The sequence below is a fragment of the Danio rerio genome, chromosome 5, assembly GCF_052040795.2.
Source record: "Danio rerio strain M-AB ecotype USA chromosome 5, GRCz13ab, whole genome shotgun sequence".
NCBI lineage: Eukaryota > Metazoa > Chordata > Actinopteri > Cypriniformes > Danionidae > Danio > Danio rerio.
In genome coordinates this window covers 79,357,501-79,372,500 of record NC_141025.1, presented here as the reverse complement: position 1 = coordinate 79,372,500, position 15,000 = coordinate 79,357,501, and the positions used below count along the sequence as shown (strand labels likewise).

Below are 15,000 nucleotides of genomic sequence, written 5' to 3'. Positions count from 1 at the left end.
CTGACACATTCGGATGCTCGGCTCACAATTTGGCCTCAACAACATGAAAGCATGGATCATCCTGCCTTGTATCAGCGGTTCAGTCTGGTGGTGGTGGTGTAATGGTGTGGGGGAGATTTTCTTTGGGTCCATTAGTAGCAATTGAGCATCAACGCCACAGCCTACCTGAGTATTGCTGCTGACCATGTCCATCCCTTTATGAGCACAGTGTCTCCATCTTCTGATGGCTACTTCCAGCAGGATAACGCAGCATGTCATAAAGCTCAATCATCTCAGACTGGTTTCTTGAACATGACGATGAGTTCACTGTACTCAAATGGCCTCCACAGTCACCAGAGCTCAATCCAATAGAGCAGCTTTGGGATGTGGTGGAACGGGAGATTGGCATCATGGATGTGCAGCCGACAAATCTGCAGCAACTGTGTGATGCTATCATGTCAATATGGAGCAAAATCTCTGAGGAATATTTCCAGTAGCTGGTTGAATCTCTGCATGGAGGATTAAGGCAGTTCTGAAGGCAAAAGGGAGTCCAACCCAGCACTAGCAAGGTGTACCTAATAAAGTGGCCAGTGAGTGTTTATATATATCTTCTTTTATTATCGATAGTCCCAGAGGAGACAAAAACAGAAACAGTGATTTAATCGTTTTGGTGCCGTACACATGAGTGTGAATCTTTTTCTCCAGAGAAACCCAAAAGTACAGTAATGAAATCAAGAAGTGTCTGTTAAATCTGATTTCAGTCGAGGAGATGTTAAATTAATAATCCTATTTTGAGGCTTTTTCTCCCGTGCATGAAAACACGCGTGTGTAGATTTAATCCTGTAAACTCCAGAGAGAAATCCCGCACTGCGTTTAGCCTCAAGCTGTACAAACACGGCTTTTCACTAAAGGGCAGCTGTTGGAGTTCAGCTTTATTAAAGATGACCTATTCTGCCCCTTTTTACAAGACGTGAAGTTTGAGCTGAGAACAGCACACAGATACTGTTCTCCAGCTCTCTGAGACGGACTCTTTCAGGCTTTGATCTTAATAGTGGTGTTTTGGTGACTGTCGCTTTAAATGCAAATGAGATTGTGCTCTTTTCAGAAGAGGGCGGAGCTACTTATACCTGTGCGTCAGCATAGTGGAAGATGTGAAACAGCAGTGTGTGTGTTGTGAGTGCAGGTCAGGTGTGAGTGTGTGCTCCATGCTTGTGTCAGTCTATGTCGCTCCTGTCGCTGTTAGTCTATGCTGACATCATCTCTAGCAGCTCAAACACTCTAATGGCTAATGGACAGACGGCTGCTTCTCACTCAGGGCTGCTGGAGATGCTAATGAGGGAGAGATGGGCACTAGTGGGCGGGGCTTTCCCCCGCTGATGACACCTACAGAGAGAGAATGTCAATCAAAGTGTGTCATTCATCAAGTCTGATTAGACAAACACAGAATTAATGTGCACCATTAGAGAGGCTGGAGATATTCACACACAGTGATGTTTGTTAATAGTAGTTCCCCTTTAAATCTAACACTCTGTGTTTTTCTCCTGTAGCTCCAACAGAAGTGGAGAAAACTACTGCAGCGCCCACTTCTCCTCCGTTTCCTGTTCAGATGCAACTCTTCTCGTCTCCAGATTTCACAACACCTATAGATAACAACAGCAGAGTCCTGAGCGACAAGAGGGTGTATGCTGAGGTAAAACACACACACACACACACACACACACACACACACACACACACACACACATGGAACACTTATGTATAGTGGAGATTTATTTCAGCTGTCAGTGACAGACCAGCTTTAGGAAAGACTGCACTGCAAAAAATACACTGCTTTTCTTAATGTTACCCAACACCAGGGGCAGATTTAACTAATAAGCAAGGTAAGTCAAGGGATGCTCACTGCAGAGCCACTTGAGCTCCAGTAAGGGGGAGCTTGAACTCCAGCTCCTCCTTCCTTCTACAAGTGATGTCATTGGGGGTTGGGCTTAGGGGTGGGGTGGGTGTACGCATTAAAACAGCTTACAGGAGGAGGAGTTGGAGCTCAAGCGGCTCTGCAGCGAGCAGTGTCTCAGGTAAGTGGCCGCTTAGGGCCCCAGGAAATCTGAGGGCCCCCAAATAAATACCTGGAAATAAAAATGACACTATAGATTATATATAACATGTTTTCTACCATATTTTGTACGTTGAGGCTCTAAAAATGTTAATTTGTTTGTAAATATTACATCTGCACAAATGTGTCCCCCAGCTTCAATCATGGACCAGTACAGCAGTCAAAGCAGATTAGTTTTAAAAACGAAATAGTTCATTAATTATTAGTAGTTTAGTTATTTATTTTAGTTATTTATTAATTTAGTTATTAGTAGTTAATTATTTATTAATAGTTAATTAATTACTAAACATTAATTATGTTCAGTTGTGAATTCATCTTAAGAAAACCATGGTTTCAAAAGTTTAGCAAGGTGTTTTACATGTTATTATTACTGTGCATTAAAGTTTTTTACAATTGCTATGACAGAAATGCAACAATGCAAAAGTCTCAGTTTGGGGTTTTTCTCCTGCAGATCTCCAGCCAGACGTTTCGAGAGGCCAGCATCAGAGTCAGCAGCTGCTGGGTTCGATCCACGCCAGTAACCAGAGAAATGCCGTTCAGAGAAGAGCCGTGTTTTATTAAAGACTGTCCCAAGAGGCTCAGCTTCTCCTTCCAGATCCTGCAGGACCTGCCGGCCGGCTCCTGGGACCTCGAATGTGCTGTAAAACTCTGCGGCGTCAAAAGGATAAACAATGAGGAGGTTTGTGCATGCATATGTACTGTAATGTGTATTTATATGGTGCATCTATTGAGGCGAAATCGCCCAAAGTGAGGGGAGGAAGAGGGGGGTCTCTCCCTACCACCAGCAGTGTGTAGCTCCATTTGGATGATGCTCCGGCAGCTACTGGACAACGGCGCCAGTGCTTCACCACACACCAGCTATGGGGGAGTGGAGAGACTGTGATAGAGCCAATTCAGTGGATGGAGATGATTGGAGTGCCATGGTGGAGAATTTGGAAAGGATTTAGCCAGGACACCGGGGTTACATCCCTACTCTTTACCAGAAGTGCCATGGGATTTTTAATGATCACAGACAGTCAGGAGCTCACTTTAACATCTCATCTGAAAGACGGCGCTCACTGACAGTATAGAGTCTCCTTCACTATACTGGGGCATTAGGACGCACACAGACCGCAGGTTGAGCGCCCCCTGCTGGCCTCACTAATACCACTGCCAACAGCAACCTAGTGTTCCCATGTGGTCTCCCATCCAGACACTGAGCAGTCTCAGCCCTGCTTAGCTTCAGTGGGTAACCAGTGTTAGGCTGCAGGTTGATACGGCTGTGGCATAGGCCTGCCAAGATATCTATTTTCGTTGTACGATATATTGCACTAAATATATTGCAATAAACAATATTATTGTAAATTTTAGGACATTTTATGCCTCTCATTATATTTATATAATGCCAGAATGACAATATAATATCATCACAATGCAAGTGCACTCTTCCAAACAACACACAATGATTTATTCTTAATGATATTTAATTTAATTATAGCCATTTTAACAATGTAATAACGAGGTGTTGGAGTCAGGATGTGAAAATGCATATCTTAAATAAATAATCAGAAATGTTAACAAAAAAGTGCAAGATAACAAGTGACAGAGGCTGCGATATCTGCTGCCAGATCTGCAACCAACATGAAAATATACTATAGTAATTTATAGTAAACACTACAGTGTTTTAACCACACTGACACCTCCAGTAGAGTAGAATTAGTTTTCATGTATGGGTGATATACACTCACTGGCCACTTTATTAGGTACACCTGTCCAACTGCTTATTAATGCAAATATCCAATCAACCAATCGCATGGCAGCAGCTCACTGCATTTAGGCATGTAGACATGGTCAAGAGGATCTGCTGCAGGTCAGAGCGAGCATCAGAATGGGGAAGAAAGGGGATTTAAGAGACTTTGAACGTGGCATGACGGGCTGCTCTGAGTATTTCAGAAACTGCTGATCTGCTGGGATTTTCACGCACAACCATCTCTAGGGTTTACAGAGAATGCTCTGACAAAGAGGAAATATCCAGTGAGCGGCAGTTCTGTGGGCGCAAATGCCTTGTTGCGTCTCTAATCCAATAGAGCAGCTTTGGGATGTGGTGAGATTGGCATCATGGATGTGCAGCCGACAAATCTGCAGCAACTGTGTGATGCTATCATGTCAACATGGAGCAAAATCTCTGAGGAATATTTCCAGTAGCTTGTTGAGTCTCTGCCATGAAGGATTAAAGCAGTTCTGAAGGCAAAAGGGAGTCCAACCTGCTACTAGTAAGGTGTACCTAATAAAGTGGCCGGTGAGTGTTTATTGCATCACCAAAAAATATTTGAGCCACATGTTGTGCGGTACGTCCACATATTGGTTAATGTGTCAGGCCTGCGTGTGTTTCGCAGACCATGCAGCAGTCAGACTCTCCACAAAAGCACATTTGTAATAGATGTGCGTGTTGTTTTGTCTGATTTTAGAGTTGTACGAGCGAAACCCCAGTGAAGAGGAACGTGCAGGTCAAGCCATTTACACCAACCACAAGTGAGTACAAGATAATTATTCATATCTTTCAGTCATGTGACCTGTACGGAGGCTGGCGGGAAACAAAACAATGAGCCGTAATGGCGGCTACCCTGAGATCCTCGTAGAAACGCAGCACAGTCCTCTCATATTTCCATCTGCTTCAAGCTCCGACAATTTAAAACACACAGTTTGTAGTTTAAAGACAGAAAGCCGACACATACACGACATCTGAACTGCGAATGAAGGGGAATAATGCACTGCAGATTTGGGAATTATTAGAGAATAATGCACACACTAGATTAAACGTCCTCCAGAAGTTCCCTCACCGTCTAAAATACTGATGATGAGCACAAAAGCCGAGGCTGAAATCTGCGGAAAGGCATATTTTATAAACACCGGTTTATAAGGTCATCTCTGTGCGTCAGCTGCTAGAAATTAATGTTGCAGATATTCAATAAACTGATGGCCTATAACCTCGAACCCTGATTTGCTAACGTCGAGTGCTAATTTAGAAACACAGCGGAAATCAATCCTCCCTTTCCAAACGCCATTCATCAGCACTCATTATCAAACACGACAATGGGACGGCACGCCATTGTCCTGCGTTCAAAACAACTCCCATCAGCAAAAATAAGGCCTCAGTGGTTAGCACTGTGACCTCACAGCATGAAGGTCGCTGGTTTGAGTCTCGTCTGGATCAGTTGGTGTTTCAGTGTGGAGTTGGCATGTTCTCCCCGTGTTGGCGTGGGTTTGCTCCGGTTTCCCCCACAGTCCAAACACATGCGGTATAGGGGGATTGATAACTGTCCGTAGTCTATGAGTGTATAAGTGTGTGTGTGCAAAAGAGTGTGTATGGGTGTTTCCCGGTACTGGGCTGGAAGGGCATCCGCTGTGTAAAACATATATTCTGGATAAGTTGGCGGTTCATTCCACTGTGGCGAACGCTGATTAATAAAGGGAGTAAGCCGAAAAGAAAATGAATGGTTACCGGTTTCTAACATTCTTCAAAATATCTACCTTTGTGTTCAGCAGAATTTCTATCTTTGATTGAACTTTCCTTTTCAGAAGATATACGGACTGGTAGCAAGTCAAAAACTCCAATGTTGGAAACCGGTAACCATTGACTCCCATTTGTTTTTCTTACTCTGGCAGTCAACAGTCAACAGCATTCTTCAAAATATCTTCTTTTGTGTCTAACAGAAGAAACTCATAAGTGTTTGGAAATGCTTGAGAGAGAGAGAGTTCTGGGTGGCACGGTGGCTCAGTGGTTAGCACTGTAGCCTTACAGCAAGAAGGTTGCTGGTTTGAGTCTGGGCTGGATCAGTTGGTGTTTTAGTGTGGAGTTCGCATGTTCTCCCTGTGTTGGCGTGGGTTTGCTCCGGTTTCCCCCACAGTCCAAACACATGCGCTATAGGGGGATTGAGCAACCAAACTGTCCATAGTGTATAAGTGTGTGTGTGCGAAAGAGTGTGTATGGGTGTTTCCCAGTACTGAGCTGGAGGGCATCCACTGTGTAAAACATATATTCTGGATAAGTTGGCGGTTCATTCCACTGTGGCGAACGCAGATTAATAAAGGGAGTAAGCCGAAAAGAAAATGAATGAATGGTTACCGGTTTCTAACATTCTTCAAAATATCTTCCTTTGTGTTCAGCAGGATTTCTATCTTTGATTGAACTTTCCTTTTCAGAAGATATACGGACTGGTAGCAAGTCAAAATCTCCAATGCTTCGTCTCGATTCACACACTATCCATCCTAAATAGCCTTCAAGAATAGCCGTAATGTGTCCTAAATTATAATAAGCTGAAATGAGGATCCACATTTATCCAGTTTTCACAGTGCAGATCCTCTAATGGCTAATTTTACCCATAATGCATTGCGTGTTGCATGTGAAGTGGATTAGAACTACAAATGTGGTTAAAAAGTGCTAAAAAACTACAAACATGCCGGATGTGTGAGACCAACCTTTATGGGGAGAGACTTCGATAAAGATGTTTGAACGACTGTTAATTAACAAACTAAGATGTTTTGAAGAATGTTGGAAACCGGTAACCATTGACTCCCATTTGTTTTTCTTACTCTGGCAGTCAACAGTCAACAGCATTCTTCAAAATATCTTCTTTTGTGTCTAACAGAAGAAACTCATAAGTGTTTGAAAATGCTTGAGAGAGAGAGTTCTGGGTGGCACGGTGGCTCAGTGGTTAGCACTGTAGCCTTACAGCAAGAAGGTTGCTGGTTCGAGTCTGGGCTGGATCAGTTGGTGTTTCAGTGTAGAGTTTGCATGTTCTCCCTGTGTTGGCGTGGGTTTGCTCCGGTTTCCCCCACAGTCCAAACACATGCGGTATAGGGGGATTGATCAACCAAACTGTCCATAGTGTATAAGTGTGTGTGTGCGAAAGAGTGTGTATGGGTGTTTCCCAGTACTGGGCTGGAGGGCATCCACTGTGTAAAACATATATTCTGGATAAGTTGGCGGTTCATTCCACTGTGGCGAACGCAGATTAATAAAGGGAGTAAGCCGAAAAGAAAATGAATGAATGGTTACCGGTTTCTAACATTCTTCAAAATATCTTCCTTTGTGTTCAGCAGGATTTCTATCTTTGATTGAACTTTCCTTTTCAGAAGATATACGGACTGGTAGCAAGTCAAAATCTCCAATGCTTCGTCTCGATTCACACACTATCCATCCTAAATAGCCTTCAAAAATAGCCGTAATGTGTCCTAAATTATAATAAGCTGAAATGAGGATCCACATTTATCCAGTTTTCACAGTGCAGATCCTCTAATGGCTAATTTTACCCATAATGCATTGCATGTTGCATGTGAGGTGGATTAGAACTACAAATGTGGTTAAAAAGTGCTAAAAAACTACAAACATGCCGGATGTGTGAGACCAATCTTTAGGGGGAGAGACTTCGATAAAGATGTTTGAACGACTGTTAATTAACAAACTAAGATGTTTTGAAGAATGTTGGAAACCGGTAACCATTGACTTCCATTTGTTTTTCTTACTCTGGCAGTCAACAGTCAACAGCATTCTTCAAAATATCTTCTTTTGTGTCTAACAGAAGAAACTCATAAGTGTTTGGAAATGCTTGAGAGAGAGAGTACTTGGTGGCACGGTGGCTCAGTGGTTAGCACTGTAGCCTTACAGCAAGAAAGTTGCTGGTTCGAGTCTGTTTCTGTGTGGAGTTTGCATGTTGTCCCCATGTTGGTGTAGGTTTCCTCCGGTTTACCCCTCAGTCCTAACACATGCGCTATAGGGGAACTGATCAACTAAACTGAGTTATGTCCAGCTGCAGAGCCGCAGTCCCACACGCACGTTTCAGTGCACACAATCTTGGCAGTATACAAGGAGTATAATACAGGAGACCTATATGGCCTGTATGTGCACATATATATACTGTAAGTTTGCCTATTTATAGCATATATACGCATATATGCAGTGTATATATTATCATACATGTGCATACTGTATATAGGTTTCATATATGCTCATATAGGTTCCTTCCATGTGGGTAGCTATAGTATAACCGTGGTTTGTTCTGGAGACAATCAGAAACTAATATTGCTGAAGGGGCCAATAATAATGACCTTACAATGGCTTTAAAACTATTAAAAACCGCTTTTATTCTAGCCGAAATAAAACTAATCAGACTTTCTCCAGAAGAACAAATATTAGAGGAAACACTGTGAGAAATTCCTGACTCTGTTCAACATCATTTGGGCAATATTTGATGATATATCTAATAATTTAGACTTGAACTGTCCTTCACAGAACAGTAGACATGTTTAGGAGGCAGAGCTGGTGTTTTCTGCAGTGTGACGTCATTAGTGGACATGTGGATGAGGTCGGGGTACGAGGACGAGCGGACGGGACGGGCCTGTTTATAGGAAGGCCTGTTTAATGACCTTGTGATCCGCAATCAGAAATAATGAGGCATTTGGGGATTTATTGTGTCCGCGGTCTGGTATGCGTGGCCTTTCCGCAACACGGGGTCCGGGTCGCTATTGTCGGCCGCACACAAAGAAGGGAAGGTGTTGTTCATCAATAGGGAAGAAGACGCTCTCCGGGAAGATGAGTCTGGAATAAAAACACGAGCATTCCTCAGATGTAGCCTGATTTTAACACTGACACGGGGTCAGATTTCTGCAGGACAGGACTGTACGTGCTCAGACACGCTGTTTTCACTTCACTGCTGTGTGCTTGAGACAATAGAGCAGGCTTCTGTGGTTTGCCTGATCAGAGTCTGATCAGAAAACATCTTAAAGGGGCAGTTCACCCAAAAATGAACATCTACTCACTGTTTTACTCACCCTGTCTTTCACTCACTTTTTTTCCCTGTTGAACACAAAAGAAGATAGTTTGAAAAATGTTAGAAATCTATAACCATTGATTTCCAAGTCAATACATTTAAGACTCAGCATTAATTTTGAAAGCTTGTCTCCTTGATCGTTATGTAATTAGGAGCTACTTTCAGATTTAAAGAGGTAGTTCACTTAAAATAATGATGTTTTACTCACTATTTTCTCACTATTTATATCTTTATGAGTTTTTTTTTTCTGTTGAACTCAAAAGAAGATGTTTTGAAAACCTGTAACCATTGACTTTCATTGTAGAAAAAAAAATCCCATGGAAGACAATGGTTACAGGTTTCCAACATTCTTTAAAATATCTTCTTCTTCATGAGTTTCTTCTGTTGAGCACAAAAGAAGATATTTTGAAAAATGTTAGAAGCCTGTAACCATACTGAAACCACTATTAGTTTTTTTCTACAATGGAAGTCAATGGTTACCGGTTTCTAGCATTCTTCAAAATATCTTCTTCTTCGTGAGTTTCTATCTTCTGATGAAAACAAAAAGATATTTTGAAAACCTGTAACCATTGACTTTCATTGTAGGAAAAAAATCCCATGGAAGACAATGGTTACAGGTTTCCAACATTCTTCAAAATATCTTCTTCTTCATGAGTTTATTTTTTCTGATAAAAACAAAAGAAGATATTTTGAAAACCTGTAACCATTGACCTCAATTGTAGAAAACAAACAGGCAATGGAAATCAATGGTTACCGGTTTCCAACATTCTTCAAAACATCTTCTTCGTGAGTTTCTTTCTTCAGTTGAGCACAAAAGAAGACATTTGAAAAATGTTACAAACCTGTAACTATACTATAACCACTATTTGTTTTTTCTACAATGGAAGTCAATGGTTACTGGTTTCTAGCATTCTTCAAAATATCTTTTCCTTCGTGAGTTTCTATCTTATGATGAAAACAAAAAGATATTTTGAAAACCTGTAACCATTGACTTTCATTGGTGGGAAAAAAATAGCATGGAAGTCAGTGGTTACCGGTTTCTAACATTCTTAAAAATATCTTCTTCGTGAATTTCCTTCTTCTGTTGAGCACAAAAGAGGATATTTTGAAAAATGTTAGAAGCCTGTAACAATACTGTGACCTCTGTTATTTTTTTCTACAATAGAAGTCAATAGTTACCGGTTTCTAACATTCCTCAAAATATCTTCTTCTTCATGAGTTTCTTTCTTCTGATGAAAACAAAAGAAGATATTTTGAAAACCTGTAACCATTGACCTCAATTGTAGAAAACAAACAAACAATGGAAGTCAATGGTTACCGGTTTCCAACATTCTTCAAAACATCTTCTTCGGGAGTTTCTTTCTTTAGTTGATCACAAAAGAAGACATTTGAAAAATGTTAGAAACCTGTAACTATACTATAACCTGTATTTGTTTTTTTCTACAATGGAAGTTAATGGTTACCAGTTGCTATCATTCTTAAAATTATCTTCTTTAGTGTTTAACAGAAGAAAGAAACTCACAAAGCTTTGAATTCACAGTAAATAGTGAGTAAAAAAAATGTTATGGGTGAACTGTCCCTTTAAGATGTGTAGTGATCATGGGTCTTGATCTATAGACAGTTAAAGATGCTGTATGGGAATAATTGTATTAAACCTGTAACCATTGACTTCCATAGTAGGAAAAACAAATCCTATAGAAGTCAATGGTTACAGGTTTTTAGCTTCTTTTGTGTTCAACAGAAATGACAGTAAATTACATTTATTTTGGGGTGAACTGTACCTTTAAGACAAAAAAAATAGCTCATTTGAGCCAGACAGAAGCCTCTTTCACACAATAATGTTGATTGATTGATGTAAAATTACTGAATCGACTTCCCTGATGAATTAAAGAATGTGCAGAATTCCATCAATTTACTGATGTGACTCTCTCAGCTCAGGTATTTTGTTTTAAAAGGGGTCTGTTCACACACAATCTCTTCACAGCAATTATCAGACGTTTTCTGGAAAAGTCTCAGACTCTATCACTGACACGGGGGTCATCTTTCCGCAGGACAGGACTGTACGTGCTCCGACTCGCTGTTTTTACTTCACTGGTGTGTGTTTGAGACAATAAAGGAGGCTTCTGAGGTTTGCTTGAGTTCCTTTCACAAGACAACTCTGATAGCCTGGGGACCGGGGGTCAAATTCACAAAACATCTTAGGTTTAAAAAAACAAAAAGCTGCCTCTCATATGGAGAATGAAGCCTCATGCATTGCTCAGGTGTGAGTTTCTCACAGACTTCAACAGAGCGTCCAAATCTTGATGCTTCTGTGGGTCTCGTTTATCAAATTTGAGCTGTATTCTGTATTCTCTATTGGATTCGGATCAGGGGATTGGCTGGGCCATTCTGCAGCTTGATTTTCTTTCTCTGAAAGCATCTGAGAGTCTCCTCGGCTGTGTTGTGGATCATTGTCTTGCTGAAATGGTTTGATCTTCATCCTCCTGCTGATGTAGATGCTGGACTGAAGCAGCTGATATTCATCTACACTGAGGAAGGGCAGAGGATTGCTGAAGAACTACTGAGAGATTTCAGCTGCTGTCTGGGCTTTCACTGCCCAAATACACCTCCCTTTCTTCATGTGTTCAATACTTTTTCCCTGAATCATTTCATTTTGTTACTCATATTTTTTAAGTGTAATATTAAGAATTTGGGGGCGAGGCAGTGGCGCAGTAGGTAGTGCTGTCGCCTCACCTCGGCTCAGTTGGCGTTTCTGTGTGGAGTTTGCATGTTCTCCCTGCCTTCGTGTGGGTTTCCTCCGGGTGCTCCGGTTTCCCCCACAGTCCAAAGACATGCGGTACAGGTGAATTGGGTAGGCTAAATTGTCAGTAGTGTATGAGTGTGTGTGTGAATGTGTGTGGATGTTTCCCAGAGATGGGTTGCAGCTGGAAGGGCATCGGCTGCGTAAAAACTTGCTGGATAAGTTGGCCGTTCATTCCGCTGTGGCGACCCCGGATTAATAAAGGGACTAATCCGACAAGAAAATGAATGAATGAATGAAGAATTTGGACTGCAATACCTACTTTAGCCACTAGGTGTCAATTCCTGCAACTTTAAAGCCTCATTACACATAATAATGACTGAAAAAACTCACTTAATTTTGACTTATTTCTGAAAACAAGTCATTGCCAAGAAAATCCTTCTTGATTTAAGAATTATTTGGACTAAAAACAAGACAAAAACTGAGTAAAAGTAAGTAAGAAAGCATTTTTGCCGTGTAATATTTTGAACTGCAATGCCTATTTTAGCCACTAGGTCAATTCCTGCACCTTGAAAGCCTCATTATTCGTCTCCTGGATGGATTGAGTCCTGTTTACTCCTCCACCGTTTGACACACGCACACACTCTCTCTCTCTCTTCGTGACAATGACAGGAAGCAGGAAGGTCACCTGCAGATGCTGGTCTCCCCTCAGGTTCTTCATCCCTCCGTAATCACACACTTTGATGCCGGAGTGTTTGCTAAAGCATGTTTGCAGTGACGGCGAGAGTGTTTAACCCTCGAACGATCCCTCCCGAGGGCCCTTGAAGAACTTTTTTTTGGTTCGGTGCCACAGGAAGGGTCTGCTTTATGTCCCTGTTTTATTTGTTTTCCTCCCCGAGTCAGCAGCAGAGCTTCCAGCAAACATCAGCCTTATTTGTGTGTTTGGTCAGAAGCTGAACAAACAAGAGGCCGGAAAGAGCAGAGCAGGGGATGAACTTTAGACACTCACAAAAAAACCAAATAAAAAAAAAACAGGAAAGACAGCGTGAGGACTCGCATCCTCCAAAAACACACAGCGACTCCTAGCAGATCCTAGAGAACACACGTGACCTGTGGATTAATACATAAGTAGATTAACCCCGCCTACAAGCTCTGATTGGTCCATAACTTTGAAACTGACATTGATGTGCAGTGCTGTGTGTAAGAGTTTGTTTACTTTAACGTGGCATTTTAGAAGTGAGATGGTAGCATGTGATCACATGAAGAATAATGGAAAACTTCACATTCTGTGTGTGGGTCTATATTACACTGGTGATCTTGCTAAAGGTTCCGGGTTTGAATCACAGATGAGCTCCCAATTTATGTTGCATCCCCAGTTCATCTTAAGTATAATTTTCCACTGAACCAAAGGGAAGTTATGGAGAAAACACCTTCACAAGGCATGAATATAAACATTGAGTGTCTGCATATTTGCGATCTGTTATACAGCCTGAAAAGCTTATTGTTTTTTCATTGTGGGCTTAAAGCGAGACACTAAGAGACTATTAACTAATATATCCAATTTTTGCTTTACAAATGTCTCAAAAATGTCTACAAACTCATAAAACTGATCTGAGATCAGGTAAAAACTATTAAACCTGTTCGTTGATTCAGCACTAGGGGGCGATCTGAGCAAACACGCTCCCGGACGAGCCCCCAATTTCTGTTGCATCCCCTGTTCATCCTACTTTTTAACTGAACCACAGGGACGTTAAGGAGTAAATGCATTTACAAGGCATGAGTATAAGTATTGTGTCTGCATATTTGCGTTCTTTAATAAATAATAAAAAAAATGATATAGTTTTTTCATTGTGGACTCTAAACGGGACAATAGGAGACTGCTAACTGATATATTCCTTTTTGTTTTAGAAATGTCTCATTAAAACGTCTACAAACTCATAAAACTGATCTGAGTTCAGATAAAAAACTATAAAACCTGTTTATTGATTCACCACTAGGGGGCGATCTGAGTGAACACACTCCCGGACGAGCCCCCAATTTATGTTGCATCTCCAGCTCATCCTAGTTACAATTTTCAACTGAATAACAGAATAAATCTATAAAAGCTGTTTATTGATTCAGCACTAGGGGGGGATCTGAGTGAACACACATAATTCATGTGGATTTTATAGTTTAACACAAATAACAGATCGCCACCTAGAGGAGAAACATTAAATCGTCTAAACATTTTATGATGTAATGAAACCCAGAAATCGTGTGATCTTCCCAGAGGTTCTGGTTCTGAATCCCGGACGAGCCCCCAATTTATGTTGCATCCCCAGTTCATCTTGATTATAGTTTTATTTATAATTTTAAACTTATAATTATTAATTTAACTAAACCACAGGGAGGTTATTGATAAAATAGTTTCTAAAGACATAAATATAAATATTAAGTGTCTGCATATTCATATAAAAAAAATTAAGCTAATAAAAATTAAAGTTTTTATATTTCACTGAGCTCTAAACAGGACAATAAGAGACTACTAACTAATATATTCCTTTTTGCTTTACAAATGTCTCATTAAAGCATCCAGAAACTCGTCAAACTGATCTTAGATCAGGTACAAACTATAAAACCTCTTCATTAATTCACCACTAGGGGGCGATCTCAGTGAACACACTCCCGGACGAGCCCCCAATTTATGTTGCATCTCCAGCTCATCCTAGTTACAATTTTCAACTGAAAAACAGAATAAATCTGTAAAAGCTGTTCATTGATTCAGCACTAGGGGGCGATCTGAGTGAACACGCATAATTCATGTGGATTTTATAGTTTAACACAAATAACAGATCGCCACCTAGAGGAGAAACATTAAATCGTCTAAACATTTCATGATGTAATGAAACCCAGAAATCGTGTGATCTTCCCAGAGGTTCTGGTTCTGAATCCCGGACGAGCCCCCAATTAATGTTGCATCCCCAGTTCATCCTAATTATAGTTTTCAACTGAACCACAGGGACACTATGGAGGAAATACCTTCACAAGGCATTAATATAAATATAAAATGTCCGGATAATATCTGTTCTTTCATACATTTGTTTATTTTATAATTTTTTTGTTATTAGTTCTACACGAGACAATAAGAAACTGACTAATATATTTATTTTCTGTTTTACAAATGTCTCATTAAAACGTCTACAAACTCGACAAATCCCGGACGAGCCCCCGTTTTTTGTTGCATCCCCAGATAATCTATTATAATAACTGAACTCCTGCTCTGTTCCAGATTCGTGTTTTGAGTTTGGACTCTCGGCTGTTCTGGGCATCGCGTTCGGAGGATTTCTGATCGGAGTTCTGCTCACTGGTGCTTTATGGTTCAT

At 40.8% G+C, this 15,000-nt stretch overlaps 1 protein-coding gene and 1 long non-coding RNA gene across 2 annotated transcripts in view; one reads left to right on the top strand and one right to left on the bottom strand.

Annotated features, from left to right (window-relative positions):
• eng (endoglin) overlaps positions 1–15,000 on the top strand; it is a gene marked incomplete at its 3' end in the record, with an annotated part of 55,325 nt that overhangs the window by 34,514 nt on the left and 5,811 nt on the right. The window contains 4 exon segments of the mRNA NM_001442781.1: positions 1,527–1,669; positions 2,541–2,768; positions 4,537–4,600; positions 14,907–15,000. The exon segment at positions 14,907–15,000 is cut by the window's right edge and continues 14 nt beyond it. Coding sequence (NP_001429710.1) covers positions 1,527–1,669; positions 2,541–2,768; positions 4,537–4,600; positions 14,907–15,000 — 529 coding nt within the window.
• Positions 9,566–12,648, bottom strand: LOC141385700 (uncharacterized). The gene is made up of 3 exons (XR_015492229.1): positions 11,460–12,648; positions 10,362–11,410; positions 9,566–9,795 (listed from the first exon to the last, which is right to left on the bottom strand). It is a non-coding gene; the product is annotated as an uncharacterized LOC141385700 (long non-coding RNA).